General features: G+C 53.6%; 8 protein-coding genes across 10 annotated transcripts; 3 read left to right on the top strand and 5 right to left on the bottom strand.

Moving 5' to 3' along the window:
• The first annotated feature begins 114 nt into the window (after nucleotides 1–114).
• Nucleotides 115–3,112, top strand: H257_01222 (hypothetical protein). Its single transcript, XM_009824314.1, has 4 exons — nucleotides 115–214; nucleotides 267–452; nucleotides 504–1,260; nucleotides 1,319–3,112. Exons 1-4 carry the CDS (start codon nucleotides 126–128, stop codon nucleotides 1,721–1,723), a joined length of 1,437 nt encoding a protein of 478 aa, XP_009822616.1. The 5' UTR covers nucleotides 115–125; the 3' UTR covers nucleotides 1,724–3,112.
• Nucleotides 1,787–6,563, bottom strand: H257_01221 (hypothetical protein; the record flags this gene model as incomplete). Its single annotated transcript, XM_009824313.1, has 11 exons — nucleotides 1,787–3,079; nucleotides 3,186–3,768; nucleotides 3,832–4,114; nucleotides 4,168–4,582; nucleotides 4,657–4,847; nucleotides 4,913–5,148; nucleotides 5,229–5,346; nucleotides 5,397–5,498; nucleotides 5,545–5,837; nucleotides 5,896–6,090; nucleotides 6,141–6,563. 11 exons carry the CDS (start codon nucleotides 6,561–6,563, stop codon nucleotides 1,857–1,859), a joined length of 4,062 nt encoding a protein of 1,353 aa, XP_009822615.1. The 3' UTR covers nucleotides 1,787–1,856.
• A 282-nt stretch (nucleotides 6,564–6,845) lies between these two features.
• Nucleotides 6,846–9,119, top strand: H257_01220 (hypothetical protein). The gene is made up of 3 exons (XM_009824312.1): nucleotides 6,846–7,044; nucleotides 7,107–8,533; nucleotides 8,588–9,119. The coding sequence occupies exons 1-3, from the start codon at nucleotides 6,853–6,855 to the stop codon at nucleotides 9,051–9,053; spliced, it is 2,085 nt and encodes a 694-aa protein (XP_009822614.1). The 5' UTR covers nucleotides 6,846–6,852; the 3' UTR covers nucleotides 9,054–9,119.
• Nucleotides 9,120–9,163: 44 nt separating this feature from the next.
• On the bottom strand, nucleotides 9,164–10,996 carry H257_01219. 2 transcript variants are annotated; one of them, XM_009824310.1, is made up of 8 exons: nucleotides 10,832–10,996; nucleotides 10,696–10,774; nucleotides 10,390–10,646; nucleotides 10,245–10,319; nucleotides 10,139–10,185; nucleotides 10,016–10,094; nucleotides 9,675–9,962; nucleotides 9,164–9,615 (listed from the first exon to the last, which is right to left on the bottom strand). In XM_009824310.1, the coding sequence occupies exons 1-8, from the start codon at nucleotides 10,976–10,978 to the stop codon at nucleotides 9,301–9,303; spliced, it is 1,287 nt and encodes a 428-aa protein (XP_009822612.1). In that variant the 5' UTR covers nucleotides 10,979–10,996; the 3' UTR covers nucleotides 9,164–9,300. The 2 variants fall into 2 exon arrangements, with proteins under 2 accessions (XP_009822612.1, XP_009822613.1); XM_009824311.1 differs by having other exon boundaries at nucleotides 9,164–9,962.
• Nucleotides 10,997–11,631: 635 nt separating this feature from the next.
• Nucleotides 11,632–17,713, top strand: H257_01218 (hypothetical protein; the record flags this gene model as incomplete). Its single annotated transcript, XM_009824309.1, has 33 exons — nucleotides 11,632–11,907; nucleotides 11,966–12,043; nucleotides 12,099–12,244; nucleotides 12,298–12,481; nucleotides 12,541–12,847; nucleotides 12,913–12,985; nucleotides 13,048–13,549; nucleotides 13,601–13,661; nucleotides 13,720–13,874; nucleotides 13,919–14,013; nucleotides 14,061–14,187; nucleotides 14,240–14,374; nucleotides 14,424–14,471; nucleotides 14,528–14,557; nucleotides 14,616–14,705; nucleotides 14,753–14,868; nucleotides 14,937–14,970; nucleotides 15,022–15,077; nucleotides 15,151–15,262; nucleotides 15,316–15,500; nucleotides 15,551–15,716; nucleotides 15,773–15,851; nucleotides 15,902–16,098; nucleotides 16,152–16,319; nucleotides 16,365–16,427; nucleotides 16,520–16,644; nucleotides 16,703–16,801; nucleotides 16,876–16,924; nucleotides 16,981–17,090; nucleotides 17,139–17,234; nucleotides 17,289–17,430; nucleotides 17,482–17,571; nucleotides 17,618–17,713. 33 exons carry the CDS (start codon nucleotides 11,632–11,634, stop codon nucleotides 17,711–17,713), a joined length of 4,290 nt encoding a protein of 1,429 aa, XP_009822611.1.
• Nucleotides 17,637–20,350, bottom strand: H257_01217 (CAMKK/CAMKK-META protein kinase). Its single transcript, XM_009824308.1, has 13 exons — nucleotides 20,152–20,350; nucleotides 19,734–20,091; nucleotides 19,577–19,679; nucleotides 19,385–19,520; nucleotides 19,271–19,334; nucleotides 19,172–19,223; nucleotides 18,937–19,111; nucleotides 18,853–18,890; nucleotides 18,684–18,785; nucleotides 18,560–18,634; nucleotides 18,462–18,509; nucleotides 18,247–18,401; nucleotides 17,637–18,180 (listed from the first exon to the last, which is right to left on the bottom strand). Coding segments are annotated over exons 1-13 (1,689 nt in total). The 5' UTR covers nucleotides 20,153–20,350; the 3' UTR covers nucleotides 17,637–17,798.
• Nucleotides 20,351–20,661: 311 nt separating this feature from the next.
• H257_01216 (hypothetical protein) lies at nucleotides 20,662–22,539 on the bottom strand. Its single transcript, XM_009824307.1, has 5 exons — nucleotides 22,349–22,539; nucleotides 22,249–22,284; nucleotides 21,926–22,193; nucleotides 21,631–21,851; nucleotides 20,662–21,583 (listed from the first exon to the last, which is right to left on the bottom strand). Exons 1-5 carry the CDS (start codon nucleotides 22,508–22,510, stop codon nucleotides 20,855–20,857), a joined length of 1,416 nt encoding a protein of 471 aa, XP_009822609.1. The 5' UTR covers nucleotides 22,511–22,539; the 3' UTR covers nucleotides 20,662–20,854.
• A 351-nt stretch (nucleotides 22,540–22,890) lies between these two features.
• H257_01215 lies at nucleotides 22,891–24,506 on the bottom strand. 2 transcript variants are annotated; one of them, XM_009824305.1, is made up of 8 exons: nucleotides 24,306–24,506; nucleotides 24,172–24,244; nucleotides 24,021–24,117; nucleotides 23,901–23,971; nucleotides 23,684–23,850; nucleotides 23,575–23,634; nucleotides 23,420–23,524; nucleotides 22,891–23,353 (listed from the first exon to the last, which is right to left on the bottom strand). In XM_009824305.1, exons 1-8 carry the CDS (start codon nucleotides 24,445–24,447, stop codon nucleotides 22,995–22,997), a joined length of 1,074 nt encoding a protein of 357 aa, XP_009822607.1. In that variant the 5' UTR covers nucleotides 24,448–24,506; the 3' UTR covers nucleotides 22,891–22,994. The 2 variants fall into 2 exon arrangements, with proteins under 2 accessions (XP_009822607.1, XP_009822608.1); XM_009824306.1 differs by having other exon boundaries at nucleotides 24,172–24,506.
• Nucleotides 24,507–24,626: the final 120 nt, after the last annotated feature.

Here is a 24,626-nt window from a genome sequence, read left to right as displayed (position 1 = left end):
TAAGCTTGCTCCGAGTATTAATATCACTGAACTTTTTTATACTTCGAGGTAAATAGAAGTCAAAATAAGTCAGTTTTACAGTTAAGAGCTGAAAATCTGGTTACACATCCGAAACCGCTTCAATCATGTCGAACCAAAACCGCGACACCGCATCCAAGTTGCCAGCATGGGAGCGGGAAAAGCTGGTTCGACTCGAAAGCAAGCTACGTCGCGAGTAAATCCGTCTCCACATCAGCTACAACGCCCAAGTCACTTGTTCGTTGTAGAAAATTCGCAACTAACCAAGTTCCCGACCGAGGCGACAGTGGACGGAGGCGACTGCCTTCAGACAAGTCCACGGTGCAGAAGAAACGGAGTGCCGTGGATGTAAAGCTATCCGACGACAACCCAGAAACCACGGGGCCTGTGAAAAGGTCTGCAGATGACGATGCGACCGACCATCAGAATTCAATGTAAGCAATGCACAATCTCAACAACTCTCGACATCTCAACGCATTGTGAAGGATTCACAAGAGGGCGCCCGTGACCACTGTGGCAATGAAGCCCCCCATGGTGCACAAGTTGGCCCCACCGACGTTGACCTCGTTCGCGGCGCGGACAATTCATCCGCCACAGTTGGACGACGATGCATCCAGTGATACGAATTCCGATGAAGACGAGAAGCTCCTTGATAGTTTGGAGTTCTCCATCGCCATGTCGCCAAAGAAAGCCAACAAGGCAGCGCCACGCCAATGGATGCCACAATCAGCCCCACAAGAAACAAAGCCATGCAACAACACTCCAGAGCGCCACGCGTTATCACAACTACAAAGCCAGCCAATGGCACTCACGAGACTGCCACAAAGTCAAGTTCAATCGAAGACGGCAATTCCAGAAAGCAAATTCAACGGACAACGGGCCAGCAGCGTGAGCACAACTGGTAGACTGCCCAGCCCGGTCACCCCGGAGCTAGAACGAGAGTCCAAGCCCACTCCATTCAACGGCGGGGAAGTCAAACCAATTCCAACGATCAAAGCAAAGGTGATACCACCACCAACGAAAGAAACACGACCGATCGATACGCATGATCCCCCGCCTCCCCGAGCTGGAGTTCCCAGTGAAGCCAAACCCAAAGAAGCATCCTCTACAATCCCCCAAACTTCCAAAGCAACGTCAAAATCCGCCGCCGTTCGAGATGCCACATGGGACATTTTCGACCTGTCTAAGGCAGTTGCTGTTCCCCGGCACGCGACAGCCGAGCCAAAACCGAGATCGGATGTCGTAAGAGTGGCCCAAGTGACTTGTTCGTGGCATTCTCATCATACTGGGTTGCACCTAGGTGCAAGCAAGAGGACGCCCGAATGCCTTGACGTTGTCGATGGAGGAAGAACACCTGCAGCGCGAAATTTCGTCGTTGAATTCAAAGCTGGAAAAGGTTCGAGTGTCAACCGATTCTCACGACGAAGGCGACGATACGAAGAACGAACCCGACAGTAGAAATGACGACGACAGTGTTGAAACGCTACAGGCGTATGGAGGGGGTGCGCACTACAAAGCAGGCACGCGCACGGCCCCCGTCGACCGCTGCTCGATGGAGAAGCGCATGCAAATGAGCGGAGTCCATCAGACTCGCGTGCGCAAGGGCGTGCAAGTGCACGTGCAAGACGACAGCAAGGCCGACGGCAAGAAACCAGACAAAGTTGTGGTCAAGAAAGACTTGGCGTTGAAAATGTTGTTGTCGTAGCCGGTTCAGAGTGTCCAGCTTATTCCTACTTCTAACAACCTCAATGGAAGTTTGAACGATACGTGAGCATTCCAGACATTTCAATTGCGAGTACATTTTTCCTAGCAGAATCCCAAGGTCGGGTTTTCCAGTGTTAGTAGGACTTGGTTGGGTGGGCCGACTGGGGGCGACGTCTTGCGTACAGTTTGGTTTGAGCCATTGAATTGACTGGTCGCGGTTGAGTTGTCTGCTTCGGTTTGCTACTGCGGGGCCGTTGGAGGGGCTTCAACGGCGACAGATCTTTGGCTTTTTGAGGACCGGCGCCCACACTTACACCGCAAGGAATGTAAATGCGTGGCCCTTGGTCATCGACTACAGTCGTCGTGGTCGGCTCCACTTGGTTGGACGCTTCCGATTCTCCCGTAGCAGGGACGACTGGTAGATCCGGCAGGCTCTGCGACGCCTGCATCCCCCCTCGACCCTCAACTCCCCCGCCCTTTCGAAGACGCTTGGCTGCGTCGGCTTCCAACACTCCATTCCGCACCTGTAGCTCATGGTTTCGCTGGGCCATCACGTTGAGTTCTTGAAGTAGCTTGGTGTTATCTGTCGAAAAGACCGACACGAGCTTTTGTCGCTCATGGGTCATTGCGTCCAGCCGCGTGCGAAGTTTGCGCTGCTGGTCCTCGACACATTTGTTCTGCCTCGTCAGCTCCTGGATCACCGCCTCATCCGACGCCATCTCCCGCCGCACCACGCGGTTGTTGTTTGTGCGGAAATCGTACTTGTGGTACAATTTCACAATGTCGTCGATACTCACGCGGGTGCCGTGCTGCTCGCGCTCGATGAGAATGCCCAAGTCCCGACAGCACGCCGTCGTCACCGCCTTGGCGTCCACCAGCTGCCGCTTCAACTCGGTCACCGACCGCTCAAAGAACGCCACCCTGCGCTTCATCTGCCCGTGCGCCTCGTCCATCTCATTGGCATCTTCGACCACGGCGCTGTTCTCCGCGTGCAGCTCCTCCACAAACCGGCGCATGCCGTGGATATCCTGCTCCTTTGTGGCTATGGCTGACTGCATCGTTTTCAGCTTGCACAGCCTGGCATTATTCATCTCGTCCAGCCCTTCAATCTGCCGCGCTTGGTCGGCAACGCGAGCCTCCAATACCGAGCACGCGGCCACCGCCTTGGCTGCGGTCTTTCGCTCCAGGGCGATCTCGTAGTTCAAAGCGTCCACGGCCAAATGCAACCGGTTCGCTTCCAAAGTGGCTTGTTTGACGCGGTCGTCTTTCGTCGTCAATGCATTCAGCATCATGCGCAGTTGCTGCTGCAGACTCGAAATCTTCGCTTTGGTCTCTTCCTGCTGCGATACTTGGGCCGCTACCATCCAAAACTCAATAATGCACATATTCCAACCCCCCTTAAATCCATGCATCAGACACAACAACCCAAACTTCGCCACCATGCATGCGCGCACAGTCGCTACCTTTTCCATTGTCCACCGCCGCTTGCATCGCACCCAAGTGAATGAGCGAGTCGTCATTCATTTGCGACAACAGTTCGTCGTATTCTTTCTGCTTTCTGTCCAACGAGTGAGTCAGCGCCGCCACTTTGGCATCGTATGTAGCGACTGTCGACGCCATCGCCGCCTCCCACTCGCCTCGCAGCACCATCTGCCTCTCATCTCCGCCAAATCGGGCATCGTCCACCCGCTGCCTCTCAGTTACCACCTGTCGCTCCAGCTGTCGACACACGTCGGTCATAGCGCTCAACTTGGTCGTGAAGATGCTCTGCATTGTCTGCAAGCTCCGTTCGTGCTCTTGTTTCATTTCCAACATAGCCGTGTGTGCGTCGTGTGACTTGGTGTGCATGTCCCCCTCCACGGCCTTCATCTTGGCTTCCCACGCCGCCTTGGCCTGTCGAAGCTCTGATTGCCGCTCGCGGTCAAGCAAGCTCAATTGGTCGGCGCTGAGCTTGGACAGGATTTCCTTCTCCATCTTGAGCTGTTCCTTTTCCGTCTCCAAGTCGGTGATGCGCAGGCTGCGCTCCGCCACACTCGCTCGATCCACCTACACATTCGCCCGATGCAATTAATCTGAATCGATGGCATAAGCAGCATATAAAACACGAACCAAACACAAGTCGTCCGTGACCAAGGCCGCGGAAAACTGCGTTTCGGGCGCGGCTTGCAATACATGCAACGCTTTGGTGTGTGCAGGAAGCAGAGTGTCCGCGTGAAAGCGCGGGCTTGGCGCGGGGATGTCCACCGTGTACGATATCACAGTCCCGTCGACGGTGGCGGCCAGCAGCACGCGGTCGTTCAAGCAACTCCGCAACGACAAGATGGACGCCACGCTCAAATCAAACCAGGCGGGAGTTGCCGACAGCACACTCAACCCACCACCCGACGCTTCCCTGTTCGGACACAATGTAAACGAATATCTGGCGGTCAAGGGCGGAAGAAGTACCACGAAAATACCAATACACTGCCGTGGGCCGTGCCGGCACACACGACGCACGCGGGGCCGAACTCGAGCACGGTGATCTTGGCGTCGATGCCGGCAGATTTCAACGGCGGCGTGTTGAGGCGGCCGTCACACCACACGTGCACCACGGACACGTCCGCGTCTGACGTGCAGCTGGCCGCCAAAAGCGCATGGCTGGTCGACGGATGGCGCGTCACCGCGAGCGACGAAAACACGAGCGCGCGGTCGTACACACTTGTGGAAGCAGCAGTTGACGGGCCTGTGGACGTGGCTTGGGTGGCGGAAAACGATCCGTCAGAACCCATGCCCCACTCCAACAGGGCACCGCAGTCGTCGGAACTGTAAAAGCGAGCGTCGTCCAGGCCCCACCGGAGGCACAACACGTTGGCTTCCCGTCCTTCCAAATACCAAAAATACGTCAAACTCCGCTTCAAAGACAGTGTATAACGCTGACAAGTGTGCAGTATATACCGGAACACACGGCGACGAGGGACGGCTCGAGGCCGCCAAAGTTGCGGTACACGTAGATGCTCTTGTCGTCAACCAACGCGACAAAGTAGTTGCCTCCGCCGCTGTACGCGACCGTGGATGCATGCTTGACGTCCACTTCGAACGCCAGGCGAATCGAATCGTACAGCACGTGGTAAATGTGGAGCTGCGCACTGCAGCCAGTCATTTTTAAGGTCATCATACACCAGGATATCTACGAAAGTGCTGACGTGTGTACCTAACGCTGAGGAGCAGTTCAAATCCCGACGGGTGAAAGTCTATGCACGTGGGGACGACGTGCACAAACGTGTGGTGCAAGAGGCCGCGGGTGTCCGCCTGTCCGTACACACACGCGAGAGTGGCGCCCGTCGACCGCTTGCCCGTGACCGCCACCACATGCTTGCGGCTGGAAGTGGCCAGCGTCGTGACCGAAACCAGGCGAGGCAGCGCCGTAAACGTCATAAGAGTCACAAACTACGACCACCCAAAGAAACATGCAAAGTAGGTCAACGATAGCTTGATGTTATGAGGGGGATGTATGTTGGCGTACGTACTTCGTCGTCTTCGCGCAAGAGGCACAAGTTGGACAAGTCATACGCGCCATAGTAGCTGGGCGTGGCACACATAAAGCCCGTGCCAGCTGCGTCCATGGACAGCGCCAGCACCGGCTCCCTACCCCAATGATGAACATATGCACAATCAAATATATGAGTGGACTCTACTTGGAGTCGATTCGCATGCGTTTGACCATGTGGATGTCGGCGCCATTGAAAGCGTCCACTTCGAGCACGGACAGCCACCCGCGATCACCGCCCACCACAACACTACCCAACCTTTCCTTCAGGATCCATCAAGAAAGCTGCAAAGTACCTCGTTTTGAACGACTGGACACACTGCAGTACGTGTCCATGGTGTAGCATTGGAATCGTGCGCAGGAGCTCACCATTGCGAAAGAACTGGACGTCGCCGTTGTCGAGCACGGCCACGATGCCGTCGGTGGTCCCCACCCACGTGTGGTCCACATATCGAATGGCCGAGTTGGCCGAGTTGAAGGTCGCGAACGGCCGACACGTGGGCTCTGTGAGTCGCCACAGCCGCAAATGCACGCCGCCAGAAGTTGAGATCTGCGCCACGTCCACAGGGTTGAAGCAGATGCGCGTGACCTTTCGGTGGTTTATGTGAACAAGTTCCAAGAGTAGATTTCGATTTGCTTATTCTTACTTTGGAATGCGCTTCGGCCACGGCCACTTGGCGGGCGCGGGTCCAATCCCACAACGCAAACGTCCATTCTGACGTTGTCGACTGTGCGACCACGAACTTGCCATCATGGGAAAACGCCACTGACGTGAAGCTGTGGGTGTCGTACGTGAGGGTTCGGATAGGTGTGAGACGGGACCATCGGGCAGAATCGTCACCCTGGAGGAAGCAACATGACGACATGGAGTGAAACAAGACGATGTGTACACCTCTTTCGGGGCCTTGAGGCAGTAGATTGAGATGGAGCTCTCCGTACGCCGCAGACTCGAGTGCGCGCTCCGTCCGATCGCAACGTAGTTGCGTTTGACTGTGATTGCCAAGGCGCAAATGTCCCCCAGACGAACCGACGACGTCGAGTCGTGGTCCTTGGAAGGCGGTGGCTCGAAGAATGACATCTTTTGGCTGTGGATGTTCTGCAGCGCCACGTATTTGCCAATGGCGTAGATCACTTCGTTTTTGTTCACGTACAGAAGCATGTCGCGCAAGTTGGTGTTGAACCCGATTCCTGACGCTGGCGTGAGTCGGACGGGCGGTGGTGCGCCGTCTCCAATGATACCCGCCGGCTTGTCCGTCGTCCGGCTGTCCGAGGTAGTCTTGGCCGTCGCTGTGGTTGCTGCCCGTAGAGTCTGCATCGTACTGGTGTCACTTGCATCTACCCGTGATACCTTGCCTTTAGCCATGGTGAGAAACGATGATGCTGCGTTGCCCAGGCGTTTCAAAGCGTCAGTTACACAGGGAATTTTCCGCTGAATCGGTCACACTATTTTGAATTCAAGTTGCACCCCGACCCCTACATTGCGCAATCAAATTGTACTGTATGTTTGTATGATTCATACACTATTTAAAGTGTATCCAACACCGATTTGCGCAATCACCTTTTGCTACAGCGAGCTTTGTCCACATTTCCATTTTTTCATTGCCATGCCCAACACTACTTCGGCCAACATGGCGGCGACGAAGAAGCGTCCGATGACGCTGCCAGAGAAGATCCTCACGCACTCTGCCGTGGGCTTGAAGCACCCATTCGTCGAACCGGGACAGATGATCTGTGTCAAGACTCAGTGGACGCTCGCGTGTGAAATCACATGGAAATCCATGGACAAGACGTACTCGGTAATTCTCAACCCTGCTTTTCTTCGTCACGGGGTTCCCATATTCTCACAATGCATAACTAGGACATGGGACGACCGCGCATTTGGCGCAACGATCGCTTCTGGCTTGCCGTCGACCATACCGTCGACCCGCGCGTGAACCACTTGCCGCGCCAACAAATGATGATCCAAGCGTCCACGGATTTCGCGGCCGAAGCCAAGTTGACGAACTTCCAGAAACCAAACACGACGATTTTGCACACCGAATTCTACCGCCAACGCGCGCAGCCGGGCCAAGTGGTCGTGGGGGCCGACAGTCACTCATGCTCCACTGGTGGATTGGGCGCGTTTGCCATCGGGCTGGGCGCCGCGGACGTCGTGATGCCGCTGGTGACGGGGGAAACATGGATTCAAGTGCCGGAAACCGTGAAAATCGAGTTTGTCAACGCTCCGCCGTTCGGGTTGGGCGGCAAGGACATCATGTTGTACACGCTGGGTCAGCTCAAGTGCAACACCGTCGCCATCGGCCGCTGCGTCGAGTGGTCGGGCAATATTGCGCCGCTGTCGTGCGACGCCCGCTTTGCCATTGCGAACATGACTGCAGAATTCGGCGGCATTGCCGGCATCTTTCCCGCGGACGAGCGCACCCAAGCGTACATTGCCGGCCGCGACTCGCACAACCAAGACGCGCTCTACTTCCGAGCCGATCCCGACGCCACCTACGCCGACGTGTTTCAGATCGACTTGGCGAATTTGGAGCCGCAGATCGCGCTGTTTCCGTCCCCGGACAACGTCCAGCCAGTCAGCGCCGTCTTGGACACTCCGCTCCACGGTTGCTTCATCGGCGCGTGCACCACCGCCGAAGAGGACCTGATTTTGGGCGCGCTGGTGCTGGAGCAGTGCTTGAAGCAGGGGCTGACCCCCGTGGCCCACGGCGAGCGCCGCGTGACGCCTGGCAGCCAGGTGATCATCGACCACTTGCGCGCCGAGGGCCTGCTGGCGTTTTATGAGCAGGCGGGCTTCACGGTGGGCGCCCCCGGCTGCAGCTTTTGCCTCGGGATTGCCGCGGACGTGGCCAAGGAGGGCCACGTGTGGCTCACGAGTCAGAACCGGAACTACCGCAACCGCATGGGCAAAGGCAGCATCGGCCACCTCGCGTCCGCGGTGACAGTGGCCGCGTCCAGCTTTGGCATGGCGATCGCAGATCCCACTCCGTTCCTCAAGCTCATCACTCCTGAAAGATTGCAGTCGTACCTGCCAGCAAACATCAGTTTGCCGCCGCTGGTCGTGGCCGTCCCGGCGCCGGAATTGCCGGAACCAGCAGTCAAATCGACCGGGGAGGCGGCGGCGGCTTCGTCCCCCGAACACGCCGCGGGGGTGCTGGAAGGTCGCGCCCAAGTGTTTGGCGACAACATCGACACGGACGCGATCTTGCCTGGCGAGTACTTGTGCGAGAACGACGTCCAAGCACTTGGCAAAGTGGCGTTTCTGCACACAAACCCCGACTTTCGGTATATATATATATATATTATTGAAAACGGTTTGTAAATTGGTATATGTCGTAGGGACAAAGTGGCTCAAGGGCAGTCGATCGTCGTGGCCGGTCACGGGTTTGGCTGCGGGTCATCGCGGGAGCAGGCGGTGACCTGTCTCAAGGGCGCCGGGGTCAAAGCTGTGATCGCCAAGTCATTTGGGTACATTTTCTCTCGCAACGTGCAAATGTTTGCTTTGGTCGGCATCGTCATCACGGACGACACGTTCTACCAACTGGCCCAGCCCAACGTGCCGATTCGCATCGAGATGCGCGGGCGCACGATCCACGTTGAGGGTCAAGTGTTTCGGTTTCAAATGTCCCTCTTTGAAGAAAAGCTGCTCAACGGCGGCGGCATCATCCCGCTGTACAAAAAGTTTGGCAACCGCCTCTTTCGTGTGGCTGTGGAGGACGCCGAGGCGGACGACGGGGCGGCTTCGTGCGCGACAGCGTCGACGGACTGCGGGTCGGCCGGCAAGGCTGTGGATGTGGCGTGGTAGTTAGTAGTGCTACGAGTTGTGTGCACACACTTATAATATATTATGGGAAATGTGAGTGACTACTAGTATTCTTTGACACGAACGGTTACATGCAAACTCCCCCTGAATGAAGAAAAAAGTCAATTTCGTATGACTGTCTCAACTATTGCTAGAGATAGGGTCCACGGAACAGTTTACTGTAGTTGGCGAGGCCTGGACTACTACTAGCGAGTTGATTTACTTTGAGGTATGTTGGCTCCCTCTGGATTTACTCGGCCTTTTTCGACGGGGAAGTGCGTCGTCCGGCAGGATGTAGGGACTGGTCCAACGCTTTCTTTTCCGCGGCAGAGTCATGGAACCGCATGGCCGCGCAGCCCCAGACCAAGAAGAACCCGACCAAGCCCATGGGCACGAGCCATAGCAGCGACCATGGGGACTCGCGCACCATGTACCTGTAGATCTTGATAAAGTAGTTGCCTTGGGCGATCGCAGGCTCCTTTCCGGCGAGCACATTGGTCAAGAACGCCGCTATAGCGTCGACGTCGTCGGTAGGACGGCCTTCGTAATTGTAAAACACTTGGTCCTACCAGGGTTAGTCGATTATATCAAAGTTCGATTGACACTAGTGATGTGCTTGCTTACTTGCATGTTCCACACAAACAGCGTCGGCGCTTGCTCGGGGTAGACAAAGAACTTGGTGAGGTAGTGCTCATACCGTTCCGAGTTGAGCCATCCAAAGGCGAAGTGGTCCTGGTGGGCGCGAGACAGCGGCGACGTCGTGTACGATGCCAGCGACTGCATGGTCGATTCAAACCCAGGGTGCTTCTCAGGCACGTAGCACCCGATCACGAGGATGCGAAACCACCCAATGTGTTTAACGTTGGACGCTTCGAACGCCGCGTAGCTTGGGTATCGATTCTTCTCCACCCACTGCCATATACGATCAGCAATGGAACTAAGAAATTGTACAGTCGAAGACGAACCGAGGGGAAGGGCAGGTCGCCGTCGTAGTAGAACGGCTCGTCTTGATTGGCATCAACGCGGGCAATGAATGGAGCAGGTCTAACTTCAGACTTAGTAAGCAACCAAGGAACGGGTGTAGGTACCTGGCGAACTTGGACAAGATCGCGGGCTCGTTGCTTGATACAAAGACCTGCTCACACACACATGTGTTAGTCATGAATCTATGGCCCTCAAAGCGGAAGGACGTACGTGGTGCTTATGGAACTGCGACGCTTCCCGATGGAACTTGGCCACGAGGTCCGACGGCGGTGCGTTGTCTTCGTGCTAGCATGGCGCATGTGGTTTCTTTGCGCAACATACAGACTCGAAAGACTGACTGATCGAATATATGCACCTGGAAGCCCAAGAACAGCATCGAGCCATCCACCGACAAGAACCGCTGCCAATCTGCTTTCGTGCTCACAGTGCTCACGACGTCGGCCGACAACCGCTTGCCAAACTTGACGAGCGAGGACACGGTGCGGTCCCCAGGGTACGATTTGAGCTCGACTTGGTTCAGCCGCGAGTTCCATCGACCGTACATGAGAGTGGGGTAGCGCACGATTTCGTATCGTGCTTGCAGGGCCGGATTCGCGTCCACGTTCACCTTTGCTGCTCAATGATCTTTGGATGAGGCCGAGTACATGGTGATGCCACGTACCCACGCGAAGGAAGCCACTGGCTTCTACTGCCGCTTCCTCCAAGAGAGGCTCCAGCTGAATACATGACGAGCACCATGGCTATCATCACAAGACAGTCAAATCGATATGTCGAGCTAGCCGTGGTTGTAGGCTTACAGCGTAAAAGTCAATCAGCCAGACAGAATTGGATTCCTGGATTGTGGAAGAGAACGAATCATCGCCAAGATTCTCAATGGCATCGCTGGATGCCTGCGCTCGAAAGAGGACGCACGCCGTGGCCAGAAGCCACACTAGCACCGCCATGTTGACGTACTACGATTTTGAACTTTTGACATACTTTTATTCAATATTAATAGTCGTAAGAATACAGAGTTACAAGTACTATTATAATTAGATTTATTTATTTATTTATTGGTACCCTGAAATAAAAATAACTGTTTGCCCATACTTAAACAGCTTAAAACAAGCGGTCCAATTTAAGGTGCACCATTTTCAGCTTAGTCTTTGTATATATATCAATTTGCATACTAGTATTTTTTGGGCGGTTAGGTTAAAAACTGCCTTTGTAGGAATTGATTGGCTAACTCGCGTGCACCTTAAATTGGATTGAGCACATCGAGCACCTTAAATTGGACTATTACGTTAACACAGCAATTATACGTAACTGCAATTCTTGCGTTAACGTAAAAGTCCAATTTAAGAACACTTTTTCCGAGACGCTGCCGTGGAAGGAATGTAACTCGACTCGTAGGCATCGGATTATAATTCTACAATATGTTACATAAACGCAAAATCCAGGCCTATTTGGGAGTTATGAATGCGATATTATTTCTGTTATAATTCATTATCATTCACTCCACGTTCGCGTTATTCCTCTGGGAGTACTTGTTTGTTGCTTTTTCATTGGACGTATTCTGAAACTGTCAAGTTGATGCCAGGTCGCCGCGACAGCAGCCATGGGACTGTTCAAAGGATGCAGGTCACCACGTAAAGTAGCCTTGCAAGTTCACGCTGACGATCCACATGCGCCACCGGCTACGTCGGGCAGCACTGTCCTGCGTGATGCGGCGGACACGTCGGTGACCAAGAAACTCGTCAACGATATGGATTTGTTTGGCGAAGACAGCGACGCCAGTGACGACGACGCGGCCATTGAACGATACGACCGAGACGATGTGTCCGAAGATGACGAGGTGTACAAATCGCGCAACGTCGACGCGTTATTGTCCAAAGTACGTGAGAATAGGATGCTCACTTGGACTAATCCGTCCTCTGATGACACGTTTGTAGATGACACCCGAAGAAATGTTCGTCAAGTTTGACGAAGATCATTCCGGCATGATTTCCACCGACGAGTTTCTGAAAATGGTACCATCCCGGTCAAGACAAAATGATGTTAAGTGCTGTGATTTGCATGTGGTAGCTGCCCCAACTCGGCATCAAATTAAGCGATGCCAAGGCCATTCGCATCTTCGACACGTGCGACAAAGATGGCAGCGGTGAAATCGACATGGAAGAGTTCAAGATGGCCATGTTTATGGTGGACCCGACGACGGGCAACTCGCTCGGGTAGAATCGACCACTTTCCAAATGATATTTTACTGCAGTCCTGGTGGTATCAGGTTCTCGCCGTCGTCACTCCTAACCCCCAAAGACGCATTCCACTTGTTTGATTCGAACGGGTCGGGGCAGCTGGACGAGCTTGAATTCGCCGACGCCCTCGAGTACTTTGGCTTTAGCGTCACGGACGCCAAGCAAGAGCGGTTGTTTCTCAAGTATGACACAGACAAAAGCGGGTTTATAGAGGTACGACGACCGAACGTTCGTCTTAAAGTGCAATTTGCACTTCAATTCGCCCGCGGTAGTACTCGGAATTTCGAGCCATGTGGCTGCAGTGCGCCAATATCAAGCACGAACTGGTGTCACGAGGCGTGGACGTGCCGAAATACGCCACGCGGAAAACGCACATGCAAATTCTGGAGAAAGCTCTGGATGAAGAAGAGCGGCGCGAAGATGAAGCAATGGACGAAGCCAAGTGGTTCCACGAGTGGCAGCTCGAAAAGATCCGCCGACGCACGTTGGCCGCCAAGGCCGCGTTGCGCGCGCAAGATGAACTGGCGGCGGCGTTGGATGCCGCTGGACAAGTGTACGTCCTTGGCTCCGGGCAACATGGTAACCATTACGAGAAAACATTTGCATCCAAGTGGTAGTACCTGCCAACGAAAGTCATTTCACAGGACAATTCAATGGCGACCCAGCTGCAAGGGATGCACTCGTGTACGATGGCTACACGCACGTGAGCGAAATCTGGTACTTGTACCTCAAACAGCAACTACTACTACGACATGTATTCAACAATGGGATCTCGGTAGGCAGTCGCGCGTGCTGCCGACGTATGTGCCTCCGGATTTAAAGCTGAAGACGTCAACCATCCATCCTCCCTCATCCCTTTCGTCACATGAGCAACCACAACGACTTGTCACGCCCGACTACATTCAGAAACGAAAGGAAAAATTGGCCGAGGCCAAGTCCGCAGCAGCGGCTGCCGCCGCCCCTGCCGTTCCAACGGTCGAGCAAAACAAACTACCAATGATGAGAAGGCGGCCGGAAAACGTCACGTATGACGAGAATCGTGTGAGTCCCCCCAAGCTGATCCGGGCGGCGTGGCACGCCAAGCAAACGACGGATGACAGAGGCGGGTCGACCTCGAGGACCGAAGACGACGAGAACAAGGACGACGACGCTGAAGAGTCGGAACTGGAGCTCCTGAACCAGAAGTTCCTGGACGATCGAGCGTTTATTCGGAGCTTGCGCTTCAAGGACATCCACCCGATGACCAACACTGGCTGGTTGTGGGGGCGTCAAGTCGTGCAGGTGGCTTGGCTTACAAACATTGCATCGGCATATTGAGCACTTGTATCCTAGGCGGCGATATCAGACAATGTTGCGTACGCTGTGACGGCATCCGGTCAAATCTATTGTTGGGGTCCGATGCATTGCTACCACCACTGGGAAGGCGTGGGCAAAACAAATGTCATGTATAGGAGGTCAAAACAAGTGGTGGAAAGGCATTGAAGCCGACGACGACGACGACGCAACGACAGTCGTCGACGAGAGCGAAGCCACGCGCAAGGAAGTGGAGCGCATGCGGATGCTCACGAGCCGATCCGAGTTGATTAAGATGGCGGCGCCGAGATTTGTACGACCACAACGTTTCGTGTTGTTTTGATGGAAAAGTATAAGGTGGCCGAGGCCGTGGCAGTGGAAGTCGAAGCTCAAACCAAGAAACTCGAGGACAAGCGGGTACGAGAGCTCGCAGAAGACGCGCAGTATGAAAAGTACGTCTTAGTCGTGTAGTGTTCCACGGGAAGTAAGACTCGAGTAGGCACAAACGGGTGGTGCTGTACTACGACAAGTGGGACCCGCCACCGAGTTACTCGACCCGCATCATCTACATGCACCAAGTGTTGCTACCGAAACTCGACCACAAGAACCTCCACAGCTCCATTACTGTACGACAGCAACATGCGACGAATGAAAACTAAGGATAACGTCATTGGGAAGGCTCGGGGGGTTGTGTGTGAGAGGGCAACCAAGCAAGAGCTGGTCGATCTCATGGGCGACTTGTTACTCATTGAAGCAGACATGTGCACAGAGGAAGCCCAACGCGGGATTAAGCAAATGGACTTCTTCATTCAAGCAAGAAACAAACATGAGCGATGCAATAGCCTCAAATAATTCTACGTAGGACACGAACGAGTTGCGCGCCAAGAAGAAGACGAAATCATTTGAAGAGGTGTCATTAATTCGCTCTTCTATCACACCCCACAACTAACATGAGTCGAGTTGTAGATCCCCGAAAAGGCTATTCTGTTGGACTCTGTACGAAGCAAACCATATCAATGTGATATTTAGCTTCATATATACGCCGCGCGTGTAGTACCTGCCTCTGAAACGGGAGCTCGAGCGACGAGAAGCTGCAAGAAAGGCCCAAGCGATCGAGAACAAGCTAAACGAAGCGCGATTGAAGGTGCAGAGAGGTGCTGATCATGTCTGTCTGGTCTTAACGCTGTGCAGGAGGACACATTCGAGGCATGCGTGGCGCGTAAACGAGTGCAACTGGAAGACATGTGCCCCGAATACACCCCCCGAAGTACTTCCACAGTCATCGACTTGAACGGCGTCACATCCAGGTCACTTCTGGAACCGACAACGTGCTCGGATGTACATATACATACTGACATTGTGTTTCTTCTTGTAGGGGCCCCCCGCTGCATCCCCCTCGAGGCTCTTCCGTACTCGTGTCCATTCTAATTGACCATATTTCGTCACCATAGATGCACTAGGCGGTGTGGAAAATCGCCGCGGGGGAATCCTACGCGTGCGCAGTGTCCCAAAACGGGTAGCCAACGCACTCTAAACCCACCTATCCAGAGATGGGGGATGTGTACAAACGAACGTCAATTCTGTCGTAGGTCGTTGTACTCGTGGGGCGTGGGCATCAGCGGTCGCTTGGGCCATGGCAAGTCCCTCGAAGGAATCATCAACGCGGACGCCGACCACCCCAGCCGAGTGATGGCCCTCCAGGTTATAGCAGTCTGATGACAATGACAGTGTGAAGCTTCACTGGTTCTCCTCAGTCGGTGTTCGTGAAAGACGTGGCGTGTGCGTTCGACCACAGCGCCGCCGTCAGTGTCGACGGACACGTGTACTCGTGGGGCTCGGCGTCCACGGGCAAATTGGGTGTGGGGCTGTTGGATGACTCGTATGAGCAGTTCGCCATGTACCCCATGCTAGTGCCCTTCCCGAACCGCAAGCGCTTTCGGTAAGCCATTTTGCTGAAGCTCTGTTGAAATGCATGGGGGGCGGCGGTAGACAAGTGTCGTGTGGGCGGGCGCACACGGGCGCAGTGAGCACGGACGGGGACCTGTACATGTGGGGCTGTGCCAATGGCGGGCGCCTGGGGCTCGGCGAGCGAGTGCAAGACATGGTCGTGGTGCCAACGCTCGTAGTGTCGTTGGCTCGGGTATTGGTCGCCCAGGTAGGTACCCCACTTGCTGTCATCCATTCATTTGGGTTTACTAAACACGACTATAGGTTTCGTGTGGGAATTCGCATTCTGCGTTGACCACTGAGATTCGGGTGGACGTGGACGGCAATGTGGAAACAATCTCGGGTTTGAATCAATAGTATCTGCACTTAGTAGGTGATCATGTTGGTGTGCAGGGGGTGATGTATATGTGTGTGGAAGCTCCGGACCGTTGATGCACTTCACCCCCACGTGGTCGATCGTGTCCAAGCTACGCGGCACCCCCGTGCGAGACGTGTGCTGTGGCTTCGGGCACACGGCCGCCGTGACTCTGTCGGGGGAGCTCTACACGTGGGGTCAAAACACGAACGAGTGCACGGGGCATGCTGCCGACGTAAGTTGACCTTGTGTCGACCATCTTAGGTATATGACATGCGTCTGCGGTAGAGGAGAGTGATTGAAGCGCCGGAATTGCTGCGGGCGTTCCATGTGGCCCCGTACAACTTGGCGGTGGGGAAGCGTGCCCGACAGAGCAGCGTGTACAACCAACAAGACGCAGACCTCGCCGTCGACGGCAATCGCAGCGGCACCCTGCACACGTGCATGCATACCCAGGTACAAAAAAGATTCCCTGCTTTGGTGACTCAACTCTGGTTCTAGTACGACGACCATCCGTGGTGGGAGGTGGACTTGGGGCAAGCGTCTGTTTTGGAACGCATCAAGGTATATTTATATATAAATATATTTCACCATGTCAACGGGCTAGCATTTTTGGTTGGGATGGCATGAGGCTGATGGAGGATGGCGGCGGGTAGGTGTGGAATCGAACGGATCAGCCGGTGGACACATCCCGACGGCGCGACGAATTCACGAGTCGTCTGTTTCCGTTTTGGATTCTCGTGAGCGAAGTCCCTTTCGACGACTCTGTGGGCAGTGCCAGGTACTATAATATACGACCTATTTGGTGTTAGTTGTTGGGGATTTGACAACTTGCGTAGCCTCAAAGCTGGCCGCGCCCAGAGCAATGCCAGTGCGCAATTCGCAGACAACCACCGACTCACAGAGTGGGTCTTGCCGTCTACGGGCACGGTTGGCAGGTGTGTGTGTGTCGTTATGACGTTTCACGTATCTGGTTGCCCTCGTCCTTCTCAAAGCAGCATACCAAATGTAGGTACATTCGCATCCAAGTCAAGGGAAAGCGCTATTTGCACTTGGCTCAAGTACGACATGCAATATGCCAGTCGAAGGTGCATCCCCTAACCTTGGAAGACAACAGGTCGACGTATTTGGGGTGTACAACGCGTTCAACTACGTTGGCCACGTGTCGACCGTGCAATGCGCCAAGAACGTCACTCTGGTGGTCATGCGGCCCCTGCCGAGTGCCACGTCCGTCCCACTTCATCGCTGATGAATTGTCCTCATTTCGTTTCTAAGGTCTACCCACGACCACTACCTCAAAGCCATACAAGCCGACCCCGATAACGCCACGATCCTTCGCCAGTACGACGCGTACGCCAAGTGCTTTCAACTGTACGTCTCAACTATACCAACAGCCCTAACATAACGACGTTGTTTGTTGCCTAGCTACGGACGGGGGGAAGCGCTGACGCATGAGAAGTGCCGCCTCTGCCGCGCCATTCGGCAGTGCGAAGTGTGTGAATTCTACACGAGCACCCCGTCTTCGGACTTGCCACTCACGACGCTGGGGGAAAAGTTGGGCTTGGCCGTACGTAGCTCTCTTTTCTTTCCATTGTGATGATGGCATGGTCTCTTGCAGGAAGCCACCGACGTGATCCTTAGTCGCGAACCCCCGCGCCTGACGTTTGACAAGCGCGCGTCCACCCCGGCGGTCGTATCCGAGTCCATCGTGCGTCAAGTTCCAATCTGAGTATTCACTCAAATTACTCTGGTAGACGCACAAGTTCGCCAAAGTGTTCACCTTGTCGCCCAAGAAACTGGGGCTGCCGTTCAAGCTATCACCGTCTAAGAAGGACCCTCCCCGTTCGTAAACACATTGGATTGTGCGAACAAACCCCCAGTTGTCGTTAATTTAGTTTCAGAATTTTTGATCCACATGCTGATGTTCTACAGTCGTTAGCCTACGGGCTCACTCACCACGAGTGAGGATATGGTTGCCGCGGCCAGTTTTGAAGCACTTTGGGCTGGACTCAACGATGCGGTCGCTTGGTTGGTCGTGTCGTCGTTGTCTAAGACAATCGTGTCCTTCAGCACCACCACAACGGGGTGCTTGGATCCTTCTGGAGGGGTCGCCCCCCCTCCACTCTTTACAAACGACGAGCGTGGAGACGGATTCTGAGACGAGTGCGAAGCTGTGGGCTTGGGTGCAGAGGGAACTTCTTGTGGGGAGCTGACTCCTGCCTTTACATGCGGTGTGTGGTCGTCCGTGGCCTTGTCAGGACTAGCCAACGTCGGCAACGAGATGCGCTCATGCTTTTGCATCCCTTGACCCAATTTACTAGATCCAAATCCCCATCATATATCATTTTTTCGACAAAGGCAAGGTCGTAATTTGTACACGTACTTGGCCATGACCAGAGCCTTGATCTTTTGATGCAATCGCTCGTACAAATGAATGGGCGAAATCGCCGAGATCATGCTCTCCGGGGTCAGCGAAATCGGCTCCATAGTGACTACACTCGCAACCCGATTAAACATCGCTTGGGTCCATTTGTGGGCCTGCACAAAATGGACATTCCAATGAGATCTTTAGGAGGCGACAATGGCTTCTTTCAGTACCCGAATTCCACTGGTGGTCAGCCGTGTGTCGGGGTCTCGATGCAGGATCTACAGAATCAGTAGCATGTTACGTTTTGACGTAAATGCGAGGCACTTACGCCTTTTAACAGGTCGATCAAATCGGCGTCCACTAGGCGACCGTTAACGTCCGTGGGGTAGGCCACGGGATGGCTCTACTCCAACTGTTCGGTGGCAACGAAAATCAAAAACGCGCAGACTCACCTTGATTTTGTCATACAAGTCGGGGAGGCTGTCAGCTTGGAACGGTAAGTGCCCGTACACAAACATATACAAGGTCACGCCACAAGCCCAAATGTCCACGGGCTACGACGACCAATCGTTAATTGGTGGGGTGTTTCGTACTAACGTTCGTGCATATGGAGAGACTTACCCTTCCTTTGAACTTGCCACCAGTGAGCATTTCCGGCGCTAGTCGCAGTTTATTCATCCTGAAGGAATTGAATGGCGTACGTACCAAGGAACGGTCCGGTGCCGACGGTCTGTCGGAAGTCGTCGTTTTCGTCCTCAAACACATGCGACATGCCAAAGTCGGTGATCTTGAGCACGCCGTCGCTTCCGCAGAGCAAGTTGCTGGGCTTGACGTCTCGGTGGATGATTTTGTGAAAGTGCAAAAAGTCGATGCCTTCAATCTACACAACCCCCAAACGTGGTGAACGTCCACATGGACAGGGATCATATGTCGCCCTCACGAGTTGGCAAAAGAAGCGTTTCGCTTGCTCTTCCTCGAGAGGTGTACAAGTTCTACAGCAATTTGTCAAGCGCCATGTGACCACGTTATGAATACGAACGTCTCGCCGTCGACCACACAACCCCCTTCAATCAATTCGCTGACCATGTACATCTTTTCGCTTTCTACCACGAAGCAATTGAGACTTGTTGGTTTAGTGTGAATTGGCTCGTACGCGGGGCGTCGATGACTTCTTTGAGTTTGACAATGTTTGGGTGGACAAGTTGTTTCCAAATGGCAAACTCCTTGCGAATGGTTTCAAGCCCGTCGCCCCCTGGCCCCCTCTTCGATCGCGACAACCGGCGCACGTGCTACACCCAGATACACTATGAGAACTCAACTGTGGTTTCGTTGTGTGGGGCCCCACCTTTTTGTTGATGATCTTGACCGCGTAGTACTTTTCACGCTCGGGCCAGTACGCTTTTCGGACCTTGCCAAACGCTCCTTGCCCAATGACGTCGTAGAGGATGCTACCATGCAAGAGGCATCAAAGTCAAGTCAATTCGAAGTAGGCATCGTCGTACTATTGATTCAGGCGCTTGTGGCCAGCTTCGTCGTGCTTCTTGTTCACGGTGGACGTCTCAAAGAACGACGAGTGGCGGAAATTCGGGGCTTCTTTCAACGACTTGAGCATGGGCATGATGGGTTTGGTGATCGTGATGTTGGCAAACGTCTTCATGTGCGTGAGCGAGTCCCGCCGGCCGTGGGAGGTGGCGGCCTTGAGCGGGGCGTGCACGTCATCGCCTGCCTCCTCGTCGTGGGGATTCTTGGCGGACGGGGGATTTGGAGTCAATGGCTTGAGAGGAGCTTCGTCGGTCATGACGCCTCGTTTTAAGCAACACAAGCAGACAAGTGTTTGGGCTATTAATATCGTTCCTAGCACTTGAAAACGGATGATCGTTTTGATGTCTTTCGGGCATGGCACATGTTGGTCCTACACACTTGCAATTCCGGAAACGGTTGTGCGAGTACGCCGACAAAATTGAGAGCATCGGCAGCAGCAAACGGGAGGGATCTGTGGAACGGGATGTGAGTCGGTGGTGGCGTTCGTAATGTGATATGGTTGCCCAGCATCGGGGTGTAACAAGTAAGGACCCGACAAAGTGCGACGAGTTTGGTGCCACTGCGAAGCACGGCTGCGACTATCGACATTTAGACACACATTGATATACAATACGAATTGCCTGTGAAGTCGATGCTGAAGTAATACTAGTACTAGTACTGTACGACACCTTACAATATGGTGGTGCTCGTCGACCGACAGAACTGCAGGATCGACGGACGATATACATTGAACCACACATTGAACATCGCGGCCTTTATCGAATGGCAAGTTGCTCATCATGGGGACTGCAACCAACCCAAAAACTAACGTTACTGGCGACGTTGAAGTGACCTGCTGCAGCCCTAAAAATAGATATTTCCCCTTCCCCTCCAAAGTGTGTGTTGACTGTGAACTGAACGCCAAGGTTGTTCCTGGTAAAGCTATTGCTTTACCCATGACAACAATTGCAGTGAATTTATGGTATTAGTAGTGAGTTGGCTAACAATTGCCCGAGATAACATGACGATGTTTTCATAGGAAGCGACTGTGCGTTGATGTGTTTATTCACGGTAGTGAAATGGCGTCTTGATGTATTTCCGTTTACGTCCACATGACGACACAATGCGGAAACGATTGCTTGATGATGCTAGCATACATCGCGGTGGTGGCCAAATCGGCGCACGCCCCAATGACCAACCTCTCGAGCGCCACTTCACTTTGTCGACTCGCCAGCGTGGTAAACGACGTTTCGTGCAGCAAGTTGCACGCCTTCACGTTGATATGCGTCAGTCGGAGGCAGTTCTGGACTAGGGTGCAGAACCCTCGGTCAGAGATGTTGTAGCAAAACTCGAGCGACAGCGACTTCAAGTCGCGGCAGTGCGACGCCAACGCCGTCAACGCAACGTCCGTAACGTGGACGCACCCTTGAAGGGACACGCTCTCGAGTCGCGGGCACCCCGCAGCGATGATGGCCACCTCCGTGTCGGTCACAGTTCGACACATTGAAAGGTTGAGGGACACGAGCCCATCACAAACAGCGACACGGTGCAGCGAAGTGGGTAGCAAGTGAATCAGTCCGGTCAGGTCGAGATAACGGAGGGTTTTGCTGTGCCGTTGCAGAAATTGACTGAAACCACCCAGCTGTTCGTGTGGTGGTGGGACGTCGTCGATGGACGCACATCCCATCAAGTTGACATGTGTCAGACTTGACGGCGATCCGGACATTGGGGCAATGTGTAGCGCATGGTGGAGCTTGGGGCAGTTTGCCACAGACAAGTACGTGAGGTTGTGCTGTCTGTGCAATAGGTGGGCCACCGACACGTCAGAGATCTAATTGTACATGTGAATGAAACATGCCAGCATAGTTCGGTTGGTACTTTGAGGCATTTGTTCATGGTCACCGACTTGAGTGTGGGCGCATGGAGCGCCATCGCATGCAATCCGTGGTCGGTCATGCGGATGCACATGGACGCATCCAGCACTTGCAACTTGGGGCAACTCATTGCGATGGCCACGAGGCCGTCGTCACCGATTCGTGAGCACCCTGCCACGTCGAGTTCCACCAGTTCTGTACAGGCCACAGCAATTTGCACCAGAACTAGAAACATATTGAGCAAACAGTGGCACAACGGTTTTCGGTGTGTGTATGATGGAAGGCTCCAATGCACGTACCGTCGTCCGTGAGTTTAATGCAGTTCAGATGCAGCGTGTGCAAGTGACGGCAGAGCGTGACAAGCTGCAACTCCGGAACGTCCGCTTGCTTGCTTTCGATGTCGATTCGCCGGAACTGAAGGGGTCCTACGCCACAGAGCAGCCGCGCTAGTGTTGGCTTGATCACGCGAGGTCCGTACAGTCGAATGGACGACACTTGGACGCGGGTCGAGGCGGCCACAAGTAAACTGTGGTCGTCGCCTTTCAGCGGCAACAACAGCATGCGAATCTATCGTCAAGGCGTTCTTATTACAAGGCAAGACATCACTAGAAATCGTGGGTACCGCTTGCTCGAGTTGGTCTTCTCCGCGGCACCATGTCTATCCCGTTGTTGTGAGCAAATCTCTCGAACGACTTTGATAGATTCGCAATGTATCGTCGTACCAAATCCAAGTGGCTGTGGGCCTTCACCGATGCCAACGCGGCAACGCGCCACGCCCGCGACACTAGCGCGAGGTGCTGCCAGCGATCCTTCACATCTACAAAGCCAAAGCACGCGCTGTACCACACGTCCAGCGGCACCACCGCCGCCTTGTGGCATTCCATGGTCGAACGCAATTCACGTGACCTTTCACAAATTCGAACTTCAAACGGATAGATTTGGACATTTCAACGCCAGAAGTATAATAATATATCACATTTATTCCGTGGAATATTTCGAACAAAATCTAAGAAATGTACGAGTATACTAGTACTACTACAGTATTACTACTCTGGTCCATAATAGTTGTTGGGTACTTTTTGACTTGATCAAAGTATATTGTGACACCACGGGAGAACTTGATATTTGTATGCAAGTCCAAAAACTCATACTTGGGACCAAAAATACTAGTACTATTTTAATAGTACTAGTATTTTTGGTCCCAAGTATGAGTAATTTTATATGTACTATTACTATTAAAATAGTAATAGTACATATAAAATTGGTCCAAGGGGAGTTAATATTTAATAGTAATAGGGTACGTTAACGCTACTTGGAGTGCTAATCACAACCGCAATAAACGAGCGAACACATGATTTTATCCTTGGCTTAAATGTCCTTGTAGTTTCCACCGGGAGCAGGTGGCGCGACAGACGCGACAAACGGAAGGGGAGGAGGGGGCACCACCGCCGCGGAAGCCGCCGCCGCATCGGGGACGGGGAAAAGCGGCGCCGCGATGTCCCCCGATTGTCTCGTGGGGCTCTTCAACCGCTTCTCGTCTTCGACTTTGATCTGGGTCTTGACTTCGTCCACGGCGTGCGACGCCAAGGTCATCACGGACGAGAACATGCTCCCGAGCTTCTTGACGCCCGTCGACACGACGGGGTTGGCCATCGCCGACTTGGCCGTCCCGATCGCAAAGTTTGTGGCTTTGGTCGCCTTTTCCGACACGTGGTACTTCTCGTCCACTAACGGCATCGCAGATTCGTCATCGTACGAGTATTATATCATGGAGGGGTGGGGTCATTGATTACCTTCAGAGATCTTTTCCGAAACTTTGAACTGCGAGTCGAGTTCTTTGGCCTTCAACTTGGCGACTTCAGCCGCGCTTTTGACAGACAACGAGATCTTGTGGTGTTCTACGCCGCTTTGGACATTGAGATGCATAGGAACACCAACGTTACGGTACCGTCGAAGCCCTTGGCCGAAGAAATGCCACCGGCAAACACTTTTGCGATGGACTTGACAGCTAGGCGCACACATTGGACGACGAAGACATTGCATATACGAGTATGTACCAGCCCCAGATCGAGAAGGGTGGGGGGCATCTGCAGACAAGGTATTGGCAGCCACCACAGTGATGACGCCATTCAACAAGGTCGCGCCTGAATGATGCAACGAAATGCTCGCGGCTTCGGGGGACGCAAACACGATGACAGCGTGCTGGTACACATTGTCTCCATCCCTAGGATAATGTGGGAGCCGATTTACACAACATACTTGTAATGATGATACTCTTGCAAGATGAGGCGTTTGATCGGTCCGCTCTTGGTAAAGAGAGCAGCGACAGCATGTTCAGTGGCAATCTACGATGCGGTTTGTTAAACGAGCATTGCTTCGAGGGGTCATCTGTACCTTGTCCGCAATAGGAATGTTCGTGACGATGATGGTGCTGGACATTTCGTCAGAAGTCACAGATTCTGCATCCTCATGATGACCCAAAGAAGGCGACCTACACAACGCAACAACGTCATGGGGATACAGGCACGGGTCGGATCGTTCGTACGCTTGCAAGAACACGGTAGATCCATCATCAATCCCAGCTGCCGCCAGTGCGCCAGTCGTAATTTCTCGTCCCTCTATCGCCATGGAAACACAAGAGGAATTCCCACAAAGATCGCGTTGTTGGGAAAGTCTTACCTGGGAACTCGAGCTTCACGTCTGCCAAGTTGATCGAGGGACGTACGGCAGCGATAGCTTGAACGAGGGCTTCCACGGTCGCTTCACGCGGTACCTCGACCACGTAGCGCTCCTTGGCAAGCTCTTGGACCGTGATGAACATCTCAATGAAGTTTGAGAAGAGACTTTGTGATTGATGGAATTGAAATCAAATCAAGTAGGGCTAACTTGGTATACTAAAATCAAATATGGAACAGAGTAGTAGTACTATAATATAATAGTAATTAAATTGAACACGTTATAACATATGGTTCACGGATTACAAAAACTAGTAATACTAAA

This window comes from Aphanomyces astaci (assembly GCF_000520075.1).
Source record: "Aphanomyces astaci strain APO3 unplaced genomic scaffold supercont1.2, whole genome shotgun sequence".
Classification (NCBI taxonomy): Eukaryota; Oomycota; class Saprolegniomycetes; order Saprolegniales; family Verrucalvaceae; genus Aphanomyces; species Aphanomyces astaci.
This window is presented reverse-complemented; position numbering and strand designations above follow the sequence as displayed.

What these genes read in the sequence shown, in the direction of transcription:
- H257_01215 (XM_009824305.1), bottom strand. Translation starts at nt 24,447, where the DNA reads ATGTTCATCACGGTCCAAGAGCTTGCCAAGGAGCGCTACGTGGTCGAG. An exon ending in CGTGAAGCTCGAGTTCCCAG is followed by an intron (nt 24,245 to 24,305) that starts GTAAGACTTTCC and finishes CCATGGCGATAG; the next exon opens with AGGGACGAGAAATTACGACT. An exon ending in TTCGGCCAAGGGCTTCGACG is followed by an intron (nt 23,525 to 23,574) that starts GTACCGTAACGT and finishes AAAGCGGCGTAG; the next exon opens with AACACCACAAGATCTCGTTG.
- H257_01220 (XM_009824312.1), top strand. Translation starts at nt 6,853, where the DNA reads ATGCCCAACACTACTTCGGCCAACATGGCGGCGACGAAGAAGCGTCCG. An exon ending in CCATGGACAAGACGTACTCG is followed by an intron (nt 7,045 to 7,106) that starts GTAATTCTCAAC and finishes ATGCATAACTAG; the next exon opens with GACATGGGACGACCGCGCAT. An exon ending in CACACAAACCCCGACTTTCG is followed by an intron (nt 8,534 to 8,587) that starts GTATATATATAT and finishes TATATGTCGTAG; the next exon opens with GGACAAAGTGGCTCAAGGGC.
- H257_01222 (XM_009824314.1), top strand. Translation starts at nt 126, where the DNA reads ATGTCGAACCAAAACCGCGACACCGCATCCAAGTTGCCAGCATGGGAG. An exon ending in GAAAGCAAGCTACGTCGCGA is followed by an intron (nt 215 to 266) that starts GTAAATCCGTCT and finishes TGTTCGTTGTAG; the next exon opens with AAAATTCGCAACTAACCAAG. An exon ending in CAAAACCGAGATCGGATGTC is followed by an intron (nt 1,261 to 1,318) that starts GTAAGAGTGGCC and finishes GGTTGCACCTAG; the next exon opens with GTGCAAGCAAGAGGACGCCC.
- H257_01216 (XM_009824307.1), bottom strand. Translation starts at nt 22,510, where the DNA reads ATGGAATGCCACAAGGCGGCGGTGGTGCCGCTGGACGTGTGGTACAGC. An exon ending in CATTAAACTCACGGACGACG is followed by an intron (nt 21,852 to 21,925) that starts GTACGTGCATTG and finishes ATATGTTTCTAG; the next exon opens with TTCTGGTGCAAATTGCTGTG. An exon ending in CCATGAACAAATGCCTCAAA is followed by an intron (nt 21,584 to 21,630) that starts GTACCAACCGAA and finishes ATGTACAATTAG; the next exon opens with ATCTCTGACGTGTCGGTGGC.
- H257_01217 (XM_009824308.1), bottom strand. An exon ending in TCAAGATCATCAACAAAAAG is followed by an intron (nt 19,521 to 19,576) that starts GTGGGGCCCCAC and finishes ATCTGGGTGTAG; the next exon opens with CACGTGCGCCGGTTGTCGCG. An exon ending in TGTGTGGTCGACGGCGAGAC is followed by an intron (nt 19,224 to 19,270) that starts GTTCGTATTCAT and finishes AAATTGCTGTAG; the next exon opens with AACTTGTACACCTCTCGAGG.
- H257_01219 (XM_009824310.1), bottom strand. Translation starts at nt 10,978, where the DNA reads ATGGCGGTGCTAGTGTGGCTTCTGGCCACGGCGTGCGTCCTCTTTCGA. An exon ending in CGCAGTTCCATAAGCACCAC is followed by an intron (nt 10,186 to 10,244) that starts GTACGTCCTTCC and finishes GTGTGTGAGCAG; the next exon opens with GTCTTTGTATCAAGCAACGA. An exon ending in TGTTTGTGTGGAACATGCAA is followed by an intron (nt 9,616 to 9,674) that starts GTAAGCAAGCAC and finishes TAACCCTGGTAG; the next exon opens with GACCAAGTGTTTTACAATTA.